This window comes from Mobula hypostoma, chromosome 3 (genome assembly GCF_963921235.1).
Source record: "Mobula hypostoma chromosome 3, sMobHyp1.1, whole genome shotgun sequence".
In the NCBI taxonomy this organism is placed as follows: domain Eukaryota; kingdom Metazoa; phylum Chordata; class Chondrichthyes; order Myliobatiformes; family Myliobatidae; genus Mobula; species Mobula hypostoma.
The window spans coordinates 226,067,694-226,094,702 of record NC_086099.1 but is presented as its reverse complement, the minus strand read 5'-3'; the positions used below and the strand labels follow the sequence as shown (position 1 = coordinate 226,094,702).

General features: G+C 45.5%; 1 protein-coding gene across 3 annotated transcripts in view; it reads right to left on the bottom strand.

The window, feature by feature from the left end:
- The window catches only part of adck5 (aarF domain containing kinase 5), a 126,102-nt gene extending 99,318 nt beyond the window's left edge, over positions 1–26,784 (bottom strand). For 2 of the 3 annotated variants that reach the window (XM_063044658.1, XM_063044656.1), the window contains exon 1: positions 26,651–26,739. In XM_063044658.1, the coding sequence (XP_062900728.1) occupies positions 26,651–26,680 (30 nt within the window). In that variant the 5' untranslated portion in view covers positions 26,681–26,739. Of the gene's footprint in view, positions 1–26,650 lie in introns of all 3 variants that reach the window. The other variant, XM_063044657.1, reaches the window with a different exon arrangement.
- Positions 26,785–27,009: the final 225 nt, after the last annotated feature.

The following is a 27,009-nucleotide window of genomic DNA, read 5'->3' as shown; positions in this document are numbered from 1 at the left end:
CTCCAGACAATTCTGTTAAGGTTAATGATGGAAAATTACAATCTCCTAAGTCATTTCACTGCGCCAGTGACACGAAAAAAGTCTGTCTTTACAATGAAAGCGACTTATCAATGGGTTTTACATGGACTGGTGATCCAAGTTGTCCTATTCCATTGTGCCAAACAACTTACAAATGTAGCAACGGTCAATGGCTCCAACAAAATTGAAAGACATTTAACTACAAATCACAGCCATATGACACGTAAAAGTGCTGATTATTTTAAACGGGTATTAGAATCTCAAAACAAACCGAGTAAAGCTTTTGTCATAGTCAGTAAAAAGTTTCAGGAAGCAAGTTATTTAATAGCTTTAAAACTAGTTCACTTGAGAATGTTTAAAAACCTGAAAACCTGAACAACAAGAACATACCAATCTCCTGCTACATAGCAGAGGAAGAATTCTCAACAGGGTGTTTGAGCTGAAAGGTGAATTCCCGGAGTACTTTCAAGAAAATAGTAGGCCAGATTTTGCCAAGTGCTTTGAAAATGAAGAATAGCTGCAGAAACTAGCCTACTTAACAGACATTTTCATTTTTCATCATATGAACCAGTTGAACAAGTCTCTGAAGATGTTGTTTTGATTTCAAGTGGTAAGATTCTTGGATTTAAAAGGAAACTGAAACTTTGGAAAAATCATGCCGCAAAAGGAAATCTTGAAATGTTTCCACTGCTGCTTGAACGTGAGGGAGGGTATCAGAAAGTCTCGAGTCTTATTGAAAACCACCTGGAAGAACTGCAGAACAAAATTGAACAGTATTTTTCCTCCCTTTCAACACAAGTATATGACTGGGTGAGGGAACTTTTCTCTGAATCTTCTACTCAGCCTGACAACTTGACTTTGAGAGAAGCAGAAGAACTTTGTGAGCTGCACTCTGATGGTGCACTCAAGATGAGATTTACTGACCTGTCTCTGGACAAGTTCTGGATTTCCGAATGAATATCCTGCCATTCATAGAAAAGCAATGAACATTTTGCTGCAGTTTTCAACTTCTTACATGTATGAGCAAGCTTTTTCTTTAACAACCATCAAGAGCAAGGATAGAAATCATCTCATTTCAGCTGAAGGTGAAATCTGTGCATGATTAATCTCAATTTTGACCCAGAATGGAGAAACTTATTCTGGTTGCCTTATCAGTTTTTAAAATTTTTGAAAGGGGAAGGAAGAGGTTAATTTCAAGAAAGGTGAACTATCTGGTTTTTCAAGAAAGTTTGGCTAAAAAATTCATTCTCTATTAAAAAAAAGCATTGACAATTATTTTTGGATTATTATATCTACAACTTACTGATCACGCTAACAGACTGTGAACTGTAGATATAATAATTTTTTACGCAGGGGTTCCCTGAGACCTGAAAATTATTTCAAAGGTTTCTCCAGGGCAAAAAAGTTGAGAAAGGCTGCCTTAGAGACAGCAGCAAGAGACTGAACCTTGATAGGTGATCAGTGCTGCTGTAAATGTATTACTCTAACCACTATGCTGCCATGCTGTCCCGTACAGCTCTCAGGAACAGGACCATATCATAACCTGGGACATCCTGTATCTGGTCACGCCCTGGTAACTGCAGGTTCTGGCTAAATGATAATTTGGCAAATACATTTCTTACTTAACCATGACTAAACTTTATAAGGGGAAAAGCAAAGAAACCAAAGATGTTGAGAATCTGAAGCAAAGATGCTCAGCAGGTCAGGCAGTATCTGTGGTGAGAATGTTAGCATTTCGGGTGGAAAATCCTTCAAAAGAACCAGTTCAAGTTGAAGTTTATTGTCATCTGACTGGGCATATACAGTATACAACCAAACAACATTCCTCTGGAACACAGCACGCCTACAATTTCAGATAGAAATTTCTCTGTGGAGAGGGTGATGAGTCCTCTCCTCCCTACAAGACTTCGGAGGATGTCAATCAGTTCATTCACACTCAAACTCATTAGATTTCACAGATCACAATTTTATGGAGCATTAAGGAAATTACAGCATGGAATTAAGGACAGCACTCTACCGTAGCAGTCAGCATACCGCTACTTTAGCACCAACAACTCTCACTGCTGCCTGTAAGCAGATGTATATGTTCTCTCCGTGATTGTGCAGGCTTCCTTTAGGTGATCTGGCTTCCTCCCACATCCCAAAAATGTACGGGTTAGGGTTGTGGACGTGCTATGTTGGAGCCGAAAGCATGGTGACTCTTGCGGTCTGCCCCAACACATCGGTGGCCAGGGCAAGTCACTGACACAAAGCAATGCATCATTGCTCTGTATGTTTCGATGTACATATGACAAAGAGTTAATCTTGAATAAAGCTGATCTTTAATCAAAGTGTATGGTGATGATGTTGGATATGGTGCCGAAGCAAAGATTACCCATGATCTTGGTAATTAATGGAATAATTTCAAAGGGCTGGAAGGCCTACTACACTTATTTCTGGTTGGGTTGACTTGTTCTCTGATCTTGGCAATCCAGGATCAACCAGCAACCACCCAAGCTACACATTTTCTGAGTTATTTCCAACACTCATTTCTTATAACACCTTAGTGAGACCCAAATTTTTCTTGGACCTGTGTTTCTAAATTGAAGATTTTCTGTGTGTTATGTGCTAAAATCAAACAACAGAGGCGTTTAAGGAGTGCTTAGATAGGCATATGAATATATAGAGAAATATAAAGATTACCTTTATTTGTCACATGCACATCAAAACATACAGTGAAATGCATGATTTATGTCAAATCAAATCTGCAAGGATTATACTGGGCGGCCCATGAGTGTTGTCACACTTACAGCGCCAACACAGCAAGCCCACAAGTCACTAACCCTAACCATACATCTTAGGAACACACATCAAAGTTGCTGGTGAACGCAGCAGGCCAGGCAGCATCTGTAGGAAGAAGTACAGTCGACGTTTCAGGCCGAGACGTCGACTGTACCTCTTCCTAGAGATGCTGCCTGGCCTGCTGCGTTCACCAGCAACTTCGATGTGTGTTGCTTGAATTTCCAGCATCTGCAGAATTCCTCGTGTTTACGTTTTTAAATTCACTACTGCGAAGCCTCTTCCGTGATGCCTACACTGAAGAAGTTTAAATCTTCTCTTTGACGGGAGTTCAGTGAAACCATCTCTCACTGCTCCCCATCTGTAATTTCTTCGGCTCTTCAACTTTTTGACCACATTTTGACTCAGACTCGCTATCACAGCCATATATCCTTTCTTGGAACATGCCTCTGTCGCCAACTTACTCCAGTTGGCTTTAAGATTGGTTTCCGGGCCTCTTAGTTTGGACCTTCTGAGGATCCCAGGTACTCACATTTTATTGACTCTGCCTCTCGCCGCTTCTCCCATCAAGCTCTGAAGGCGACGCTCTCCGCCATGAGGAGGTATTTGGTGTCCCTATCCCAGACCCTTCCACACCAGGACACTTTCTTCGCCGTCTGTAATGGTCCCACCCGTTATTTCATCCTCCATCGGATCCATGCCTGCAATCGCCGTTTTTTGGACTTTGTCATGTTAGGCAAAGATCGCAAGATCCTACATCTACGGACTCCAGAGCCTGCGGGCCATGAAACTAGCAGGCATGAACTTCAGATTGCCTCTGCCATTGATCTCGCCGGCTCCAACACCTCAGGGCATATTCAAAACCCGGACTCCAGCAACAACCATGGACACCTTCAAAGTGATTGCGCAACCACCAACTGCGACTCCCGCCTTGAACTCCAGGCCGAGTCTTTATGTGCTGCTATTGTGACTCCCGTCTCCCCTTCCCCCACTACCACTCCGCAACCCCGTCTCCCTCAGTTCCCATCGTCAGCTCCTGGGTACTCAGAGGCTCCATCTTCCTCTCACCCCAACCCTCCCCTCTCCACTGACACCCCCAGTCTCCCCACTCCCCTCTCTGATCCCAGCTCTCATCCGTGCCAGGTCTTTACCATCTCCTCCGACCTTCAACTGTCTGAGGCAGAATGTTCTGTCCTCAGTAAGGGCCTCACCTTTGTCCCCCTTCGCCCACACCTCAGTGAGTTCCGCGTTCGCCATGATGCGGAACTCTTCTTCCGCCATCTCCGTCTCCGAGCCTACTTCTTCGGCAAGAACTCTGCCACCCCCACCGATGACCCCTTCTCCCGTCTTCAACCCTCTTCCTCTTCATGGACACCCCGCTCTGGTCTTCTGCCTGCTCTGGATCTCTTTATATTTAGAGTCCTGATGAAGGGTCTCGGCCCGAAACGTCAACTGTACCTCTTCCTAGAGATGCTGCCTGGCCTGCTGCGCTCACCAGCAACTTTGATGTGTGTTGCTTGAATTTCCAGCATCTGCAGAATTCCTCGTGGTTACATACATCTTAGGAAACCAGAGCACCCATAGAAAACCCACATGGTCACGGAGAGAACGTAGAAACTCTTTACAGACGGGCAGGAATTGAACCCTGCTCTTACAGCTAGCAGTGTAATAGCTACACAATGTAATAGCGTTACATTAACTATTTAGGAGGGATGTGTACACAGAGGGACAAACTAAATAGGCACAAAGGTTTCTCCAGATGCTGGAAAACTTGGAACAATACACACAAAATGCAAGAGGAACCGAGCGAGTGAGGCAGCATCTATGGAGAGGAATAAACAGTTGATGTTTCATACCGAGACCCTTCATCAGGTCTAATAGGATTTAATAACTGGTTTAAATAGGTGGTGACAATATAGTGGGCTGAGTGGCCTGTTCCTGTGCTGTACTGCTCTATGTTCTATTCTATGAATGAGTAATTAAGCTTTCTATTTTGTCAAAGGTTCCTTAAGATGTTATAGCCCAGGAAGGTTGTGGATAAGCTCCCACTACCCATTAAATCCTCCCAATAGCGTGCATCTGAAATAGCTTCTGACAACCAAGTCCAGCTCCTGGCCATAGAACCATAGAACATTACAGCACAGAAACAGGCCTTTTGGCCCTTCTTGGCTGTGCCGAACCACTTTTCTGCCTAGTCCCACTGACCTGCACCTGGACAATATCCTTCCATACACCTCTCATCCACGTACCTGTCCAAGTTTTTCCTAAATGTTAAAAGTGAGCCCCCATTTACCACTTTATCTGGCAGCTCATTCCACACTCCCACCACTCTCTGTGTGAAGAAGCCCCCCGACCAATGTTCCCTTTAAACTTTTCCCCCTTCACCCTTAACCCATGTCCTCTGGTTTTTTTCTCCCCTAGCCTCAGTGGAAAAAGGCTGCTTGCATTCACTCTGTCTATACCCATCATAATTTTATATACCTCTATCATTCTTCTATGCTACAGGGAAAAAAGTCCTAACCTATTCAACCTTTCCCTGTAACTCAGTTTCTCAAGTCCCAGCAACATCCTCGTAAACCTTCTCTGCACTCTTTCAAACTTATTAATATCCTTCCTGTAATTTGGTGACCAAAACTGCACACAATACTCCAAATCTAGCCTCACCAATGCCTTATACAACCTCACCATAACATTCCAACTCTTATACTCAATACTTTGATTTATAAAGGCCAATGTACCAAAAGCTCTCTTTACGACCCTGTCTACCTGTGACTCCACTTTTAGGGAATTTTGTATCTATATTCCCAGATCCCTCTGTTCTACTGCGCTCCTCAGTGTCCTACCATTTACCTTGTATGTTCTACCTTGGTTTGTCCTTCCAAAGTGCAATACCTCACACTTGTCTGTATTAAACTCCATCTGCCATTTTTCAGCCCATTTTTCCAGCTGGTCCAAATCCCTCTGCAAGCTTTGAAAACCTTCCTCACTGTCCACTACACCTCCAATCTTTTTATCATCAGCAAACTTGCTGATCCACTTTACCACATAATCATCCAGATCACTGATATAGATGACAAATAACAATGGACCCAGCACTACACCACTAGTCACGGGTCTCTACTCAGAGAAGAAATCCTCCACTATCACTCTCTGGCTTCTTCCACTGAGCCAATGTCTAATCCAGTTTACTACCTCTCCATGTATACCTAGCGACTGAATCTTCCTAACTAACCTCCCACACGGGACCTTGTCAAAGGCCTTACTGAAATCCATGTAGACAACATCCATTGCCTTCCCTTCATCCACTTTCCTGGTAACCTCCTCGAAAAACTTTAATAGATCCGTTAAACATGACCTACCACGCACAAAGCCATGTTGACTCTCCCTAATAAGTCCCTGTCTATCCAAATACTTGTAGATCCTATCTCTCAGTACTCTTTCCAATAATTTACCTACTACTGACGTCAAACTAACCGGCCTATAATTTCCTGGATTACCTTTAGAGACTTTTACAAACAACAGAACAACATGAGCTATCCTCCAATCCTCCAGCACCTCACCCGCAGATACAGGTGACCCCGCTTTTCGAACCTTTGCTTTACGAAACCTCACTGTTACGAAAGACATACATTAGTACCCTGTTTTCGCTTTCAGAAGGTGTTTTCACTGTTACAAAAAAAAGCAGCGCGCAATAAAAACTACAGTGCGCAAAAAAAATCAGCACACGCCCCGAGCAGCCATTTGCAAGATGAGTTCTATGGTGTCAGAAAAGCCTGAAAGAGCTCGTAAGGGTGTTACACTTAGCGTAAAACTAGACATAATTAAGCATTTCGATCGTGGTGAACGAAGTAAGGACAAAGTGAGTTTGGCTTGTGGAAGCTGACGAACATGATGTTGAAAAGGTTTTGGCATCCCATGACCAAGAACTGATAGATGAAGAGCTGATGCAATTGGAAGAGGAAAGGATAACAATCGAAACCAAATGCAGTAGAGAACTGAACGTGAAGCAACTGCGTGAGATTTTCTCTGCAATGATAAGTACGACTTTAATTTTGAAAGGGTACGTAGGTTTAGGAGATATTTGCAGCATGGTTTGAGTCCTTACAAAGAACTGTGTGATAGAAAAATGCGCGAGGCTCAGCAGTCAAGCAAGCCTTCCACATCAGCCACAGCAGACGACGAACCTCGACCTTCGACATCGAAGCAGAAAGTCATAGAAGATGAGCTGCCTGCTCTAATGGAAACAGACGACAAGATGACACCCCAGTGTCCCACCACCCCAACACCCAGGCCGTGAACAGATACTGTACCGATTTGCGGAGAATGCAGCAGGAGCCGGGAGGCACACAGCACATCTTTAAGAAAAAAGCCAAAATAAACATGCTAATTAATTAGGTGCCGCCCCACACTTAAATGTCCACCCAGATCAAAGGCGATGCAATCGGCAATGATCTGGGCCGACAATTACGTGCCAGGCAGCACCTAATTAATTAGCATGTTTATTTCAGCTTTTTTTCTTAATGATGTGCTGGATGCCTCCCGGCTACCGCTGGACCCCTGCGTGCTTCGCGGTTCAGTATCTGTCGGCGGCCTGGAGGGTGGGGGCCACGGCACCACCCAAACTCCGACGACTCAGCCGAACACACCATCATCAGTGCGCTCTGCGTTGTCTTCCCAATTCCAGTAAGTGATACTACACTGTGCATACATTATTTCTACTTTATACAGGCTGTGTATTTTTACGTGTTATTTGGTATGATTTGGCAGCTTCATAGCTTAAAGGTTACTGGAGAGCGCTTGCGCGTGTTTTTGCCAACAGCGGTTGCGTGAGATTTTCTGCCGACAGCGCTTGCGCGAGATTTTCATTACAGAGAGCAGTGCAGTAATGATTGTGGAAAAGTATTTCTACTTTATACAGGCTGTGTATTTTTACGTGTTATTTGGTATGATTTGGCAGCTTCATAGCTTAAAGGTTACTGGAGAGCGCTTGCGCCAGGTTTTTGCCAACAGCGCTTGCGTGAGATTTTCTGCCGACGACACTTGCATGAGATTTTCGCTATGGAGAACAGTTCAGTAATGATTGTGGAAAAGTATTTCTACTTTATATAGGCTGTGTATTTATCATATCATTCCTGCTTTTACCATATGTTACTGTTATTTTAGGTTTTATGTGTTATTTGGCATGATTTGGTAGGTTATTTTTGGGTCTGAGAACGCTCACAAAATTTTCCCATATAAATAAATGGTAATTGCTTCTTCGCTTTACGACATCTCGGCTTACAAATCGTTTCATAGGAACGCTCTACCTTCGGATGGCGGGGGAAACCTGTACCGACATTTTAAATATATCTGCCAGGGCCCCTGCAATTTCAACACTAGTCTCCTTCAAGGTCCGAGGGAATACCCTGTCAGGTCCCGGGGATTTATCTACTCTGATTTACCTCAAGATAGCAAGCACCTTCTCCTCTTCAATCTGTATAGGTTCCATGACCTCACTACTTGTTTGCCTTATTTCCATTGTTTCCATGCCAGTTTCTTTAGTAAATACAGATACAAAAAACCTATTTAAGATCTCCCCCATTTCTTTTGGTTCCATACATAGCCAACCACTCTGATCTTCAAGAGCACTAATTTTATCTCTTACTATCCTTTTACTCTTAATATACCTGTAGAAGCTCTTTGGATTATCCTTCACCTTGACTGCCAAAGCAACCTCATGTCTTCTTTTAGCCCTCCTGATTTCTTAAGTTTTTTTGCAATTTTTATACTCCTCAAGCACCTTATTTGCTCCCCGTTTCCTATACATGTCATATATCTCTCTCTTCTTCTTTATCAAAGTTGCAATATCCCTTGAGAACCAAGGTTCCTTATTCTTATTCACTTTGCCTTTAATCCTGACAGGAACATACAATCTCTGCACTCTCAAAATTTCTCCTTTGAAGGCCTCCCACTTACCAATCACATTCTTACCAGAGAACAACCTGTCCCAATCCACGCTTTTTAGATCATTCCTCATTTCTTCAAATTTGGCCTTTTTCCAGTTTAGAACCTCAAACCGAGGACCAGATCTATCTTTATCCATGATCAGGTTGAAACTAATGGTGTTATGATCACTGGAACCAAAGTGTTCCCCTACACACACTTCTGTCACCTGTCCTAACTCGTTTGTTAATAGGAGATCTAATATTGCATCCCCTCTAGTTGGTACCTCTATGTATTGATTTAGAAAACTTTCCTGAACACATTTTACAAACTCTAACCTGTCTAGACCTTTAACAGTATGGGAGTCCCAATCAATATGTGGAAAATTAAAATCCCCTACCATCACAACTTTATGTTTCCTGCAGTTGTCTGCTATCTCTCTGCAGATTTGCTCCTCAATTCTTGCTGACTATTGGGTAGTCTATAATACAACCTGATTAATGTAGTCGTACCTTTCCTGTTTCTCAGCTCCACCCATATAGCCTCGGTAGACAAGCCCTCTAATCTGTCCTGCCTGAGCTCTGCTGTAACATTTTCCCTGACTAGCAATGCTACCACCCCCCACCCTTCATTCCTCTACCTCTATTACGCCTGAAACATCGGAACCCTGGAACATTAAGCTGCCAGTCCTGCCCCTCCTGTAGCCAAGTTTCACTAATGGGTATAACGTCATAAATCCATGTGTCAATCCACACCCTCAGCTTGTCAGCCTTCCCCACAATACTCCTTGCATTGAAACAGACACACCTCAGAAGATTATTACCACCACACACAACCCTTCTGTTTGTGACTTTGCATGAACTTTTAACATCATTTATTTTCACCCCCGCTCCACTATCTGCTCTGGCACTCTGGTTCCCATCCCCCTGCAAATCTAGTTTAAACCCTCCCCAAAAGCACTAACAAACCTCCCTGCAAGGATATTGGTCCCCTTGTAGTTCAGGTGTAACCCGTCTCTCTTGTACAGGTCCCACCTGTCCCAGAAGAGGTCCCAATGATCCTGAAATCTGAAACCCTGCCCCCTACACCAGTTCCTCAGCAACTTGTTCATCCTCCAGAGCATCCTATTCTTACCCTCACTGGCACCTGGCACAGGTAGCAATCCTGAGATTACCACCCTGGAGGTCCTGCTTTTTAACTTCCCACCAGGCTCTCTATACTCACTCTTCAGGACCTCCTCACTCTTTCTTCCTACATCATTGGTACCGATGTGTACCAGGACATCTGGCTGATCACCCTCCCATTTCAGAATGCTGTGCACGCGATCAGAGATATCTCTGACCCTGGCACCCAGGAGGCAACAAACCATCCGGGAGTCTGTCATGAGCACAGAACCTCCTTTCTGTACCTCTAACTATCGAGTCCCCTATCACTACCGCTCTCCTCTTCCACCCTCCCTTCTGCACTGCAGAACCAGACTCAGTGCCAGAGATCCGACTGCTGCAGCTTGTCCCAGTTAAGTCAACCCCCCAACAGTATCCAAATCAGTATACTTGTTGTTGAGGGGAGTTTAGCCACAGGGGAACCCTGCTCTGTCTGCCCTTTCCCCTTCCCTCACCTGACGGTAACCCAATTACCTATGTGCTGCTCCTTTGGCGTAACTACCTCCCTGTAGCTACTATCTATAAACACCTCATTCTCCCAAATGATCCGGAGGTCATCCAGCTCCTGCTCCAGTTCCCTAACGCGGTTAGGAGCTGCAGCTGGATGTACTTCTTGCATGGTCATTGTCAGGGAGACCTCCGGTCTCCCTGACTTCCCACATCCTGCAAGAGGAGCATTCCAACATCCTGCCTGGCACTCCTTCTACTCTAAACAAACAAAACTTACCGGAACCTACCCTCGCCTCTGCCTGTTGAGCCAAAGCTGTCCTACTCTGCTCCCTCCCACTGCGCTGCCCGTTCTCAACACTGCCCGCTGTATGTGGTGGTCTTTTTTTTAAACCTTTGGCACTCTGCATCACGTGCCTGCGCAGTCTAGCTTCTTTTCCGTGAGCAGTGTAAAAAAATGACTTCTCTCCGAGATTCCGTACTCCTTCACTCTCAGCCTCTTGCTCCGATTTAGCAACTAAGCCACTCCGAATAAGCCATCATGGAGCTTAGCTATTAAGCCCAGTGGAACCATTTCTACTGACAGAAGAAGGGGCAAAGGTGGGTTACTGGCACCTTACAACCAGTCGCTTCAAACAGATGGGACTCATCATCGGTGGAAAACTCTGATCTCAAACTTCAGCTGCCTTGCCCCTATACCCACTCATGGGGAAGACTTTGGGAATAAACACAGGGGGAAAAATCTGGAGCTGGAGTCCCTAAGGCAGTCCTACATTGAGTTCAATGTTGACCGGCAACTTCTGTGATGCTACTGGTGCCAAGCTTTATTGCTCTCTGCCGTTCCTTTGGATTCACCAGCTCTGTAGAGACAGGGATCCTCCGACATGGGCAAAACTTGCTCTCCATATCGTACTGCCCTAACTCGTGCATCACTTAGACAGCTAGGAGACAACATCCATGGTCAACCCCAAGCAATGGAGGGCCTCAAAAAAACTCTTTACAAAATAAGTTTCCAAGATCTTTCTAATTTCAAAGATATTTACAGCACGGTTTCTTCCTACTTTCCAGGCCATTATGTTAGTGCCTCCCAGAACAGAAAGCTGCTTGGGGCAAGTAAGAATTTCTCTGCTTGTGGGGTTATTGTGTGCTCAATTTAAGGTAGGTCGAGGTGACCTCTTTGAACTTCTGCCAGCTCCTGATACTGGCCATTTCTGCCAAGTACAAATTCTACATTTCCGGTGCTCGCTGAGCAGCTGCAGAGATTTCACAGGGGGTGGGGGGAATGAAAGGCCAGAGGCTGCTGTACTTGTTGGTACAAACATCATACAGTAGGCAGAATGAGGGATTACCTAAAGAATGAATATAGGGAGTTAGGTAAGCAGGACCTTGAGTGTGGTGAGCTCTCAATTACTCCCAGTGCTACGTGCCAGTGAGGTCAATAATGGCAGAGGCAGGTACATTAAAGGCATTTAAGAGACCCATAGATAGGTACATGGATGATAGAAAATTGACAGCCATGTGAGAGGGAAGGTTTAGATTCATCTTAGAGTAGGTGAAAAGCTCAGCACAACATCATGGGCCAGAGGGCCTGTACTGTGCCATACTGTTCTATGTAGATAAATTTGTGGCTGAGGAGCTGGTACAGGGACAATGATTCAGGTTCCTGGATCATTGGGCTCTCTTCTGAGGTAGAGGTAACCTGTACGAGAGGGACAGGTTGCACGTCAATCAGACAGGAACCTATATCTTTGCAGGTAAATTTGCCATTGTGGTGCACGGGAGGGTTTCAACTAGACTAAGAAGGGTCAGGACTCACAGCAGGAGAAAGTCCACCCCACCAACCAAAGTTGTAAAATTACCAGGGGTATATTAGCGGGAGATTTTAATTTTCCTAGTATTGGCCCACTCAGAACGTTGAGCTGTTCCCCTTTCACCTTAAACCCATGGCCTCTAGTATTTAATTCCCCAATCCTGGGATAAAAAGACTGTATGCATTCACCCTATTAATGCCCCTCTTGATTTTATACACTGCTATGAGATCACTTCATAGACTCTTATAGATCAATAAAGTCCTGATCTATCTAACCTCTCCATAGAACTCAACCTTCAAGTCCTGGTAACATCCTCGTAAACCTTTTCTGCACATTTTTAATAACATCTTTCATATAGCAAGGCACCCAAAACTGAACTACAATGGTCTTTGTTCTGCTTAGTTTTGATTGTGTTTTCTTCAAAGGTTTAAAGTTCATTTATTATCAAAATATACAACTCTGAAATTCTTTTTCTCCAGGTAGGCAAAAAACCAAGAAAGAAAAGAAAGGCAGCATGATCACCAACCCCCAAATCCCTCTTCCCGCACAAAAAATGAACAAAACAGAACGGGCATATCGACCCCGTCATGGTCCGGTCCGTGAGTCTGTATTCCGGTTCACGGTGCGGTCCCTTGACCCCTGCTCCAGGTTTTCCTGTCTACCCTGTTTCTGGCTTGTTGAGCTCTAATTGAGTCAGCTGATACTCGTAGGGGCTGGCTGCATAAATACCTTCAGAGACCAGGGCGTGGCTGCTGGATTGTTCTTGTCCTTACTCCTTGTATTCCTTCCTCGCCTGAAGCCCTGCCTTGTCTTGCCGGTAAATCTCGCCCCACCTGAAGTTCTCGTCTCGCCCTGCCTTGTCTTGCTGGTAACTCTCACCTCATCTCGCCTGCAGTCTTGTCCTGGAGCCACCCTGTACCTAGCTCCCTTCCTGTCCCTTGCCTCCGTTGGGTAAGCCAGGCTGTCTTGCCGTTACCTGCGGTTGGTTCTGTCCCTTCCTGTTCCTTGCCTCTGTCGGGTGGTGATCCGCGCCCTGCCCAGGAGGATCCTGCCTAGCCTCAAGCCTGAAGACTCCAGCCTCGTCCTGCCTGCTTGCCAAGCCTTGTCTTTGCCTAGTTCTGGGGTCCGAGCCAGAGGCAAGACCCAGGTACTGGGTCCTTGTCCAGTCTCTGGCTCGGAGTCCATCCAGCCTCCTGCCAAGCCTCGCCTCTAGCCTCAAGCCTGAAGACTCCAGCCTCATCCTGCCTGCCTGCCAAGCCTCACCCTTGCCTTGTTCTGGGGTCCGAGCCAGAGACAAGACCCAGGTACTGGGTCCTTGTCCAGTCTCTGGCTCGGAGTCCAAGCCCGGGCTCCTAGCTCTCTTGTCCAGTCCTGTTCCAGGTTCCTGGTTTTCCTGTCCATGTCCTTGCCATTGCCCTGTATCCTAGTCCTGTCCCTAGTACTTCAGTGTCTGTGTCTTGCACTTGGGTCCGTTCCCAGCCACCTCCCGTATGACACCCCAAAATCCTCCTCCCCTAACAAAAAAAAAGAAAGATGGGGTGAAAAACACAGAATATGAAAAACTGTAAGACTGAAAAAAGTCTCTAGTAAAAGTCCATATCCAAAATGCAGAAAACCTGGGTAACATTCTCTGGGCACAGCAGCAGGCTCTCCCCTCTCCACAACAGAGTAATCCCCAGCGATCAAAAGGCAGGCAGCTGCCTCTCACCTTCCACATTTGCCTCAATGTTTCAATATCCCTCACTGCTTCAATCGGCTTGCGACCCATCCCGTAGCCCGCTCGCCATGAGGTTCACATACACTGCCTCTGCCTCCCGGAATCCTCTCGGATACTGCGGAGCGCTAAAGCACCCAAACGAACTCCAAACCTCCGCATTCATCTCAATGTTTCAATCCCCCTCATTGCTTAATCAGCAAAATGGAAGCTTTAATTGGCAAAATGGAGTCAAACATTGGCTTGCACCCCTTCCCATAGCCTTCTCACAATTAAGTTCATGCATGCTGTCTCTGCCTCCTGGAATCCTCTCGGAGACTATAGAGCACCTCTTCTCCTCAACACAGGTGCCCCCTCCTTTACTCTCTACATACCCATGACTGTGTCGCCACCCACAGCTCCAATCTGCTAATTAAATTGGCTGACGACGCTACACTGATTGGCCTAATCTCAAATAATAACGAGGCAGCCTGCAGAAAGGAAGTCATCACCCTGACACAGTGGTGTCAAGAAAACAACCTCTCCCTCAATGTCACAAAAACAAAGGAGCTGGTTGTGGACTACAGGAGGAATGGAGACAGGCTAACCCCAATAGACGTCAATGGATCTGGGGTTGGGAGGGTGAATAGCTTTAAGCTTCTCGGCATAAACATCACCGAGGATCTCACGTGGTCTGTACATACCGGATGTTGGTGGAAAAGGCACAACAGCACCTCTTGCACCTCAGAAGGTTGAAGAAGTTTGGTATGAGACCCCATATTCTAAGATCTTTCTACAAGGGCACGATTGAGAGCATCCTGACTGGCCGTATCACTGCCTGGTATGGGAACTGTACCTCCCTCAATCGCAGGACTCTGCGGAGAGTGGTGCGGACAGCCCAGCGCATCTGTAGATGTGAACATCCCACTATTCAGGACATTTACACAGATAGGTGTGTTAAAAGGGCCCAAAGGATCACTGGGGACCCGAGTCACCCCAACCACAAACTGTTCCAGCTGCTACCATCCGGGAAGTGGTACCACAGCATAAAAGCCAGGACCAACAGGCTCCGGGACAGCTTCTTCCACCAGGCCATCAGACTGATTAATTCATGCTGACGCAACTGTATTTCTATGTTATATTGACTATGCTGTTGTACATACTTATTATAAATTACTATAATTGCACAGTTGAACAGAGACATAACGTAATGATTTTTACAAATGTATATGACGGATGTAAGTAATAAAGTCAATTCAATTCACTGAAACACCCAAATGATCTCTAAAGAGTAAATCACAGGCTCCAGCAGTTCTAGAATTATATCCAAGACAAAAAACAAATGTAAAAGGGCACTTAAAGGATTGACGGTGGATATGCAATGGCAAGCATTTAAAGATCGCATGGATGAACTACGACAATTGTTCATCCCAGTTTGGCAAAAGAATAAATCAGGGAAGGTAGTGCACCCGTGGCTGACAAGGGAAATTAGGGATAGTATCAATTCCAAAGAAGAAGCATACAAATTAGCCAGAAAAAGTGGCTCACCTGAGGACTGGGAGAAATTCAGACTCCAGCAGAAGAGGACAAAGGGCTTAATTAGGAAAGGGAAAAAAGATTATGAGAGAAAACTGGCAGGGAACATAAAAACTGACTGTAAAAGCTTTTATAGATATGTGAAAAGAAAAAGATTGGTTAAGACAAATGTAGGTCCCCTCAGACAGAAACAGGTGAATCGATTATGGGGAGCAAGGTCATGGCAGACCAATTGAATAACTACTTTGGTTCTGTCTTCACTAAGGAGGACATAAATAATCTTCCGGAAATAGTAGGTGACAGAGGGTCCAGTGAGATGGAGGAACTGAGGGAAATACATGTTAGTAGGTAAGTGGTGTTAGGTAAATTGAAGGGACTAAAGGCAGATAAATCCCCAGGGCCAGATGGTCTGCATCCCAGAGTGCTTAAGGAAGTAGCCCAAGAAATAGTGGATGCATTAGTGATAATTTTTCAAAACTCTTTAGATTCTGGACTAGTTCCTGAGGGTTGGAGGATGGCTAATGTAACCCCGCTTTTTAAAAAAGGAGGGAGAGAGAAACCGGGGAATTATAGACCGGTTAGCCTAACGTCGGTGGTGGGGAAAATGCTAGAGTCAGTTATCAAAGATGTGATTACAGCACATTTGGAAAACGGTGAAATGATCGGACAAAGTCAGCATGGATTTGTGAAAGGAAAATCACGTCTGACGAATCTCATAGAATTTTTTGAGAATGTAACTAGTAGAGTAGATGGGGAGAACCAGTGGATGTGGTATATTTGGATTTTCAAAAGGCTTTTGACAAGGTCCCACACAGGAGATTAGTGGGCAAACTTAAAGCACACGGTATTGGGGGTAGGGTATTGATGTGGATAGAGAATTGATTGGCAGACAGGAAGCAAAGAGTGGGAATAAAAGGGACCTTTTCAGAATGGCAGGCAGTGACTAGTGGGGTACCGCAAGGCTCAGTGCTGGGACCCCAGTTGTTTACAATATATATTAATGACTTAGATGAGGGAATTAAATGCAGCATCTCCAAGTTTGTGATGACACGAAGCTGGGTGGCAGTGTTAGCTGTGAGGAGGATACTAAGAGGATGCAGGGTGACTTGGATAGGTTAGGTGAGTGGGCAAATTCATGGCAGATGCAATTTAATGTGGATAAATGAGAAGTTATCCACTTTGGTGGCAAAAACAGGAAAACAGATTATTATTTGAATGGTGACCAATTAGGAAAAGGGGAGGTGCAACGAGACCCGGGTGTCATTATACACCAGTCATTGAAAGTGGGCATGCAGGTACAGCAGGCGGTGAAAAAGGCGAATGGTATGCTGACATTCATAGCAAGAGGATTCGAGTACAGGAGCAGGGAGATACTACTGCAGTTGTACAAGGCCTTGGTGAGACCACACCTGGAGTACTGTGTGCAGTTTTGGTCCCCTAATCTGAGGAAAGACATTCTTGCCATAGAGGGAGTACAAAGACGGTTCACCAGATTGATTCCTAGGATGGCAGGACTTTCATATGATGAAAGACTGGATCGACTAGTCTTATACTCTCTGGAATTTAGAAGATTGAGGGGGGATCTGATTGAAACGTATAAAATCCTAAAGGGATTGGACAGGCAGAATGCAGGAAGATTGTTCCCGATGTTGGGGAAGTCCAGAATGAGGGGTCACAGTTTGAGGATAAAGGGGAAGCCTTTTAGGACCGAGACGAGAAAAAACTTCTTCACACAGAGAGTGGTGAATCTGTGAAATTCTGTGCCACAGGAAACAGTTGAGGCCAGTTCATTGGCTATATTTAAGAGGGAGTTAGATATGGCCCTTGTGGCTAAAGGGATCAGGGGTATGGAGGGAAGGCTGGGGCGGGGTTCTGAGTTGGATGATCAGCCATGATCATAATAAATGGCGGTGCAGGCTCGAAGGGCTGAATGGCCTACTCCTGCACCTATTTTCTATGTTTCTATGTAAAAGACATAAAATAAGTGAAATACATGGTTCCACAATCTGTCCAGAAGATGTTGACTGAAGGAGTGTTGTATGCAGGCACAATCTTGAACAAAAGTATAATTACTGTTTAATTTTCAGTAAGTGTTTCTTTTGAATATTGTGTCTCTAATGTTGCGTGCCTGGGATCTGCTCCAACTAAGTTTTACATAGTATATACCGTACCTGTATTTGTACATATTACAATAAACTTGACTTGACACATACTGCCCTCAGGACAGCTGTGCCGAGGCTGAGATTGTCAACTACCTCTCTGAACCATATGTCTGAAAAGGAGGTCTGAGTTTAATAGGTTAGGACTTTACTCCCTGGAGCGTAGGAACAAGTGTGGAGATTTGATATTGGTATACAAAATAAGAGGCACCATGGAGATCGTGATCACGTGAAGCCATGGGAGTAGACAGTGGATGATCGTATGAGTAGCTGGTGCAGATCACAAGTGCTGGTTATGCAACCACTGACAACAGGCAGACAATCTCTGAAGAGTATTCATAACGGCTGGGGTCACCCGTCTCGTAAAGCCACCCAAAAGGCCGCAATGACAAGCCACTTCTGTAGAAAAATTTGCCAAGAACAATCACAGTTACGGAAAGACCCCGATCTCCCACGCCATATTACACTGTATATAGAGAATGATACAAAATTATGAGGGGTATAGATAGGGTAAATTCAAGCAGACTTTTTCCACTAAGGTTGGGTGAGACTGGAACTGGAGATCATAGGTTAAGGGTGAAAGGTTAAATATTTAAGGTGAACACAATGGGGAATTTCTTCAATCAGGGGGAAGTGTGAGTGGAATGAGCTACCAGTGAAAGTGGTGAATACGTGTTTGAATTTAACATTTAAGAGAAGTTTGGCTATAGTCCAGGTGCAGGTCAATGTGACTAGTCAGAATAACAGCCTGGTACAGACTAGATGGGCTGAATGGCCTCTTCTGTCCTGCTGTGTCTCTCTAAAGGTTTCCAGAGGTCCCACTCGCGGTTCACCCAAAGCAGCTGAGTAACTGGGGTAGCGCTGACCTACTGGGTGCCGACTAAGACAGACATTAAGTGCTGCTGAAGGATTATTAATTCAGTGAAACCACACTCCATTCTGCTGAAAATTTGCACGTCTTCCAGTTCGAGGTGTCCAACTGCGGGAAGAAGATGGAGCCAGCGAGCAACACTATCAAAGGCGACGTCCTCAAGACGGGTCACGAAGCAATTCCTTTCACTGCCTTCACATCTTGATTTTATTTCAGATATGGTTCTGCTACTGTTAGAGCCTGTAATCAACATTCTGGTGGTGAGATCTTGGACCGATCGGACAATCTAGCGCTTTGGGGTTCCACAAGGCTGCAACCAAAGCAAGCAGCACAGAGGCCAGGAAGCCTGGAGCCACTTGCGACTCCATCTCTCGCCAATCAAAGCGCCGAGGAAGACTGAAATAATCGAGGTGGGTGTTCAGCACCGTCTACCAGCCCCTGGCTTGCTGCTGCCGGAAAAGGTGGCGGCATGTGGCCGGCTTTCGCTCGTTGCTCCCAAGGTTTTTGCATTTGAGTGATCTTTTTCTCCCACGATGCTGTCGGCGGACGGAGCCTGAGCAAGGTTTAATCACTGTGGATTGTAGATTTGGACTCCAATTCCATTTTTATGATGTGTCCTAGTTCTGGTTGCTTTTTTCATTACTCCTGCAGATAATGAACACTGATCTTACCTGTACCAAAATATGCATTTTGCGTTTTATATCCTGTATTTTCAAGTTTTTCTGTTGCTGTTTGCATGGTTTTTTGCACGTATGATGTTTGATGTTTCTCGTTGCACGGATTGGTTCCATGGTTTTTCTTTGTTTCATAGCTGTCTGTGTGCAAGGGTTGTATACTGCATACATACTGTGATAACAAATGTACTTTGAACTGGAACATTCCAGGCTGCAGGAGTACACGCAATGGAGCTTTGCGCAAGTCTTTGCGGGGGAAGAACTGCATCTCAGACTGTGGCTGCTAACAGTCATCAAGGGCATATGCCCCATAGTGGACAGAGTTAGTTGTGAGTATACTATATAGAAACATAGAAACATAGAAAATAGGTGCAGGAGTAGGCCATTCGGCCCTTCGAGCCTGCACCGCCATTTATTATGATCATGGCTGATCATCCAACTCAGAACCCCGCCCCAGCCTTCCCTCCATACCCCCTGATCCCTGCAGCCACAAGGGCCATATCTAACTCCCTCTTAAACATAGCCAATGAACTGGCCTCAACTGTTTCCTGTGGCAGAGAATTCCACAGATTCACCACTCTCTGTGTGAAGTTTTTCCTAATCTCGGTCCTAAAAGGCTTCCCCTCTATCCTCAAACGGTGGCCCCTCGTTCTGGACTTCCCCAACATCGGGAACAATCTTCCTGCATCTAGCCTGTCCAATCCCTTTAGGATCTTATACGTTTCAATCAGATCCCCCCTCAATCTTCTAAATTCCAACGAGTACAAGCCCAGTTCATCCAGTCTTTCTTCATATGAAAGTCCTGCCATCCCAGGAATCAATCTGGTGAACCTTCTTTGTACTCCCTCTATGGCAAGGATGTCTTTCCTCAGATTAGGGGACCAAAACTGCACACAATACTCCAGGTGTGGTCTCACCAAGGCCTTGTACAACTGCAGTAGTACCTCCCTGCTCCTGTACTCGAATCCTCTCGCTATAAATGCCAGCATACCATTCGCCTTTTTCACCGCCTGCTGTACCTGCATGCACACTTTCAATGACTGGTCTATAATGACACCCAGGTCTCGTTGCACCTCCCCTTTTCCTAATCGGCCACCATTCAGATAATAATCTGTTTTCCTATTTTTGCCACCAAAGTGGATAACTTCACACTTATCCACATTAAATTGCATCTGCCATGAATTTGCCCACTCACCCAACCTATCCAAGTCACTCTGCATCCTCTTAGCATCCTCCTCACAGCTAACACTGCCACCCAGCTTCGTGTCATCCGCAAACTTGGAGATGCTGCATTTAATTCCCTCATCCAAGTCATTAATATATATTGTAAACAACTGGGGTCCCAGCACTGAGCCTTGTGGTACCCCACTAGCCACCGCCTGCCATTCTGAAAAGGTCCCTTTTATTCCCACTCTTTGCTTCCTGTCTGCTAACCAATTCTCCACCCACACCAATACCTTACCCCCAATACCGTGTGCTTTAAGTTTGCACACTAATCTCCTGTGTGGGACCTTGTCAAAAGCCTTTTGAAAATCCAAATATACCACATCCACTGGTTCTCCCCTATCCACTCTACTAGTTACATCCTCAAAAAATTCTATGAGATTCGTCAGACATGATTTTCCTTTCACAAATCTATGCTGACTTTGTCCGATCATTTCACCGCTTTCCAAATGTGCTGTTATCACATCCTTGATAACTGACTCCAGCAGTTTCCCCACCACCGACGTTAGGCTAACCAGTCTATATTTCCCCGGTTTCTCTCTCCCTCCTTTTTTAAAAAGTGGGGTTACATTAGCCACCCTCGAATCCTCAGGAACTAGTCCAGAATCTAACGAGTTTTGAAAAATTATCACTAATGCATCCACTATTTCTTGGGCTACTTCCTTAAGCACTCCAGGATGCAGAGCATCTGGCCCTGGGGATTTATCTGCCTTCAATCCCTTCAATTTACCTAACACCACTTCCCTACTAACATGTATTTCGCTCAGTTCCTCCATCTCACTGGACCCTCTGTCCCCTACTATTTCTGGAAGATTATTTATGTCCTCCTTAGTGAAGACAGAACCAAAGTAATTATTCAATTGGTCTGCCATGTCCTTGGTCCCCATAATCAATTCACCTGTTTCTGTCTGTAGGGGACCTACATTTGTCTTTACCAGTCTTTTCCTTTTTACATATCTATAAAAGCTTTTACAGTCCGTTTTTATGTTCCCTGCCAGTTTTCTCTCATAATCTTTTTTCCCCTTCCTAATTAAGGCCTTTGTCCTCCTCTGCTGAACTCTGAATTTCTCCCAGTCCTCAGGTGAGCCACTTTCTCTGGCTAACTTGTATGCTTCTTCTTTGGAATTGATACTATCCCTAATTTCTCTTGTCAGCCACGGGTGCACTACCTTCCTTGATTTATTCTTTTGCCAAACTGGGATGAACAATTGTTGTAGTTCATCCATGCAACCTTTAAATGCTTGCCATTGCATATCCACCGTCAATCCTTTAAGTGTCATTTGCCAGTCTATCTTAGCTAATTCACGTCTCATACCTTCAAAGTTACCCCTCTTTAAGTTCAGAACCTTTGTTTCTGAATTAACTACGTCACTCTCGATGCCAGACGCTTGCAGCCTGTCTCACACACATCCTTGGACTGCAGGTCATTGACACAAAGAACCCATTTCGCAATGTATTTCAATGTGCTTGCAACAAATAAAGATCATCATCACACACAAAATACTGCAGGAACTCAGCTGGCTAGGCAGCATCTATGGAAAAGAGTAAACAGTTGATGTTTTGGGCCAAGACCCAAGCACAAGGTGGCAGGTGATAGGTGAAACTAGGAGAGGGGGAAGGGGGAGGATTAATGATCTTTAGTCTTTAAAAGTAAAAGCTCCACAAACACTGTAAGGTTTGCATGACTCAGAGATTGGTGCCCTTTATACAAAACAGAGCAAATGCATAGGAAAGGTAATACTATGAACATATAGAATGATCTATAAAGAAAGTCCAAATAACCTTCACCAACATTTACAGATGCACCAGATAGTGCAGCCTGTCCAGGTACATCACAGCTTGGTATGTCAGCTGTTCCGTCCAAGACAGCAAGAACCACAACTTAGTCCATCACTGAAAACAGATACCCCTCCATGGACTATGTCTACACTTCCCACTGGCTCAGGAAAGCACCAACATAATCAGGGACTCTCCCAATCCAGTCGCAGCAAAAAACCACCAAGAGGATCAACAGGGTGTCCTTCATCCCTATTTGTGACATTTACCGGGAGTCTTGTATACAAAGGACTTGAAGTATTGTTGAGGATCCCTACCACCAATCCCACAATCACTGACCCACTACCATCAGGAAGGAGGTACAAGAGCATCAGGACTAGGACTGCTAAACTAGGTAACAGCTTGTTCCCACAGTCTGTGAGACTAATGAATACCCTGCCACCAGAGGTCTCGCCACTAGAACATGAACAATTTACCATACTGTTTACCTGCGCAATACATACATTTTGAATCACATTTTATTAACTTATTTGTGATAGTACTTCGTTTAACAAGCCATGTGTGCACCATAGTCCAAAGGAATTTTGTTTTGTTTGGTTCTATCTATGTACAGTCAGACAACAATAAACTCGAACTTCATTCTCTCTTTCTCCCCCTCACCGGTCAAGTGGAAGATACAAAACTCTGAAAACAGAAACAGCCAGACACAAGGACAGCTTCTACTCCACTGTTATCAGAATCTCAGACGATAAAAGATAAAGTCTCGAACTTCTAATCTACCTGACTGTGGCCCTTGTCTATCCGCACTGCATTTTGCTCTGTTGCTGTAACACTATAGTCTGTTTTCTTTTGCACTCCATTGATGAACGATTGATCTGGAAGGCAGGTAAGAATTTTACTGTATCTTGGCACATGTGGCAGAATCAGATTTATTATCACTAACCTATATGTGGTGAAATTTGTTCTTTTGCAGCAGCAGTACAAGGTAGAGACAAAATTACTGAGAATTACAAAGATAATAAATGATGCAAAAAAAGGAACAACATTCAGAAATCTAATCACAAACAAGAGAAAATGTGCAGATGCTGGAAATCCCAGCAACACACAAAATGCTGGAGGAACTCAGCAGGCCAGGCAGCATCTATGGAAACGAATGAACAGTTGACGTTTCGGGCCGAAGCCTTTCGGCAGGACCGATGAAAAAAAAAGCTGAGGAGTATATTTGAAAGGGGGGGGGGAGAGGGGAGAGAGAAAAACACTGGGTGTTAGGTGAAACCTGAAGGGGGAGGGATGAAGAGCTGGGAAGTTGATTAGTGAAAGAGACCGAAGACCGTGGAAGAAAGAAAAGGGGGGAGGAGCAGCAGAGGAAGGCAATGGGCAGGCAAAGAGATGAGGTGAGAGAGGGAAAAGGGGATTGAAAATGGTGAAGGAGAGGGAGTGGGGGGGTGGGGACATTACTAAAAGTTTGAGGAGTCGATGTTGGTGCCACCGGGTTGGAGGCTACCCAAATGGAATACAAGGTGCTGTTCCTCCAACCTAAGTTGCTTCACCACGACAGCAGAGAAGGCCATGGATGCCATATCGGAATGGGAATTGGAAAAGGAATTAAAATGGGTGGCCACTGGGAGATCCTGCTTGTTCTGGCGGACGGAGCGTAGGTGCTTGGCGAAGCGGTCTCCCAACCTACACCAGGTCTCACCGATATACAGGAGGCCACACAGGAGCACCAGACACAATATATGACACCAACAGACTAACAGGTGAAGTGTTGCCTCACCTGGAAGGACTGTTTAGGCCAATGAATAGTAGTGAGGGAGGTGAGGGGGCAGACGTAGCACATGTTCTGCTTGCAAGGATAAGTACCAGGAGGGAGATCAGTGGGGAAGGACGAATGGACAAGGGAGTCACGTAGGGAACAATCCTTGCAGAAAGCCATCTCCAATGGGATCCTACCACCAAGCCATCCTTTCCCTACCCCCCCCCCCCCCACTTTCTGCTCCCTATGTGACTCCCATTCGTCCTTCCCCACCACCCACTGATTTCCCTCCTGGCACTTATCCTTGCAAGTGGAACAAGTGATACATCTGCCCCTATACCTCCTCCCTCTCTACCATTCAGGGCCCTGAACAGTCCTTCCAGGTGAGGCGACACTTCACCTTTGAGTCTGTTGGGGTCATCTTCTGTGTTTGGTGCCCCCGGTGTAGCCTCCTGTACATCGGTGAGACCCAACATAGATTGGAGACCACTTCGTCGAGCACCTTCACTCCATCCGCCAGCAAAACCAGGATCTCCCAGTGGCCACCCATTTTAGTTCCACTTCCCATTCTGATATGTCCATCCAGGGCCTCCTCCACTGTTGTGATGAGGCCACACTTCGGTCAGAGGAACACCACCTTATATTCCCTTGGGTTAGCCTCCAGCCTGATGGCACGAACAATGATTTCTCAAACTTCCGATAGTGTCCCCTACCCCCTCTCCTTCACCATGTCCCTCACTCACCTATCTCCTTGCCTGCCCATCGCCTCCCCCCTTTTCTTTCTTCCACAGCCTTCTGTCTCTTTCACCAATCAACTTCCCAGCTCTTCACTTCACCTCTCCCCCTCCAGGTTTCACCTATCACCTGGTGCTTCTCTCTCCCCTCCCCCCCCCCACCTTTTAAATCTACTCCTCAGCTTCTTCTCTCCAGTCCTGCCAAAGGGTTTCAGCTCAAAACCTCGGCTGTACTCTTTTCCATACATGCTGCCTGGCCTGCTGAGCTCCTCCAGCATTTTGTGTGTGTTGCTCGGATTCGGAAATATGACGGTGGAGGAGGAGAAGCTGTTTCGGAATCACTGAATGACAGTCTTCAGACTTCTGTAGCTCCACCCCAATGAGAGGACCGAGAAGAGGGCACGACAATAATGAAGCAGTACCAATTAAAACCCTTTGCACAAGTCGAAGATGGGCAAGAGAACAACACACAAAACTCCAGAATGTACTCACATTACAAATACATAGAACTGTGAATGTAGAGACTACGACCTGTAAAGAAAGTCATGCACTTTTTAAAAAATCCTTCTACACATTTTTTTTTAACAGAGATAGCACCAGAGAGTAACTTCGTGCAGATCATCAGCAAGACAGTTAAATTCTTCTATTCTAACGTCTCTATTTTCCTTTCCAGTCGGGGTCCTACTGGGATCTTTGATCTACAGCGCAGGATGTCGAAATGTTGGAGTGAACAGTTAGTTTTTTTTCGGAACTGTAGACCACAGTCTCTCCTTGGAGGCTTTGCTGCTGCTGCTGGCATTGTGGGTCATGGGAATGCTGATGCTTTCTGCTGGAATAATTTGGGGTGGGGGAAGGGGAGAGTTTTTGCTGCTTGTGTGTGGGAGGGGGCAGGAGGCTTTAAGGTTTGTATGTCTTTTTTCTCTCATTCATTCTTTAGGGGTTTTACTTCTGTTTTGATGATGTCTGCGGAGAGTAAGATTTTCAGGATGCATACTGTATACATTAAATGGAACTTTTAAACTATATTTATTTAGTGATACAGCGCAGAGTAGCCCTTCCGGCGCTTCAAGCTATCCCTCCCCGATTAACCCTAACCTAATCATGGTCATTGGAAACTGTCCCAACTAACCTGCTCAGTATGTCTTTGGACTGTGGCAGGAAACCAGAGCACCCAGAGAAAACTCACACATCCCACAGGAAGGACATATACAGACTCCTTACAGAATGGCACCTGAATTGAACTTCGAACTCCGAGACTCCCCGACCTGTAATAGTGTCATGCAAACTGCTATGTAAGGCAGCATCCATCAATTGAGGACCCTCATCACCCAGGACATGCCCTCTTCTCATTGCTGCCATCAAGGAGGGAGGTACAAGAGCCTGAAGACACACACTCAACGATTCAGGAACAGCTTCTTTCCCTCTGCCCTCCAATTTCTGAATGGACACTGAACCCATGAACACTACCTCACTACTTTCATTTTTATTTTTGCACTGCTTATTAGGTTTACCTATTTATCATACATACTTACCGTAATTAAGATTCTTTTTCTCTCTAGTGTTGTGTATTACATTGTACTGCTCCCGCAAAAACAACAAATTTCAGGACATTGATGTTAAACCTGATTCTGGTCCTGGTACCACACTTCTCTGTAAGGCGACCAGCATAATCAAAGACCCCACTCCACCCCCACCACCGGGCAAAACACTCAAAGCCTGAAAGCACGTAGCACCAGGCTGAAGGACAGCTTCTGCTGAACGGTCTTACACAGGTACATTAAGATGGATTCGACTTCAGTCTACCTCATTATGAAAGTGCACCTTACTTGCACTGCACTGCACCTTCTCTGTAACACTTTATTCTGCATTCTGTGATTGTTTTTACCTTGTTCTGCCTCAATACGCTGTGTTTTATTTATGATCTGTATGGGCAGTATGCAAGACAAGCTTTCACCGTACCGCGACATATCTGACAATATTAAACCAATTTTTACCAATGTCACTGCCCATCGGCCGCAGCCCATCTCCCTCCCGGTTTCCCTGCCCTGCACCGGGCGCCCTCCCTCCACAGCGCGATCCCGTCCCCACCTTCACCTTGAGCAGCGGGTCTCGCCACATGCTTCAGCCGCCGAGACACCAGACAACCCGCGAAGTCTGCCTCCGCCCCGGCCCTTCGCCTCCTAGCAACGAACTGCCCCTTCACCTCTACGTCACCAGGCCTGCGAGTGCCAGTGTAGCCACGTGATACCGGTCTCGCCCCACTGCTTTATGGATATTGTAGTCCTATTCGCTTGCCGCCTGCGACATCTCCGCAATCTAGATCAGGTTCATTATTCTGAGGAAGGGTCTCGGCCTGAAACGTCGACTGCACCTCTTCCTATAGATGCTGCCTGGCCTGCTGCGTTCACCAGCAACTTTGATGTGTGTTGCTTGAATTTCCAGCATCT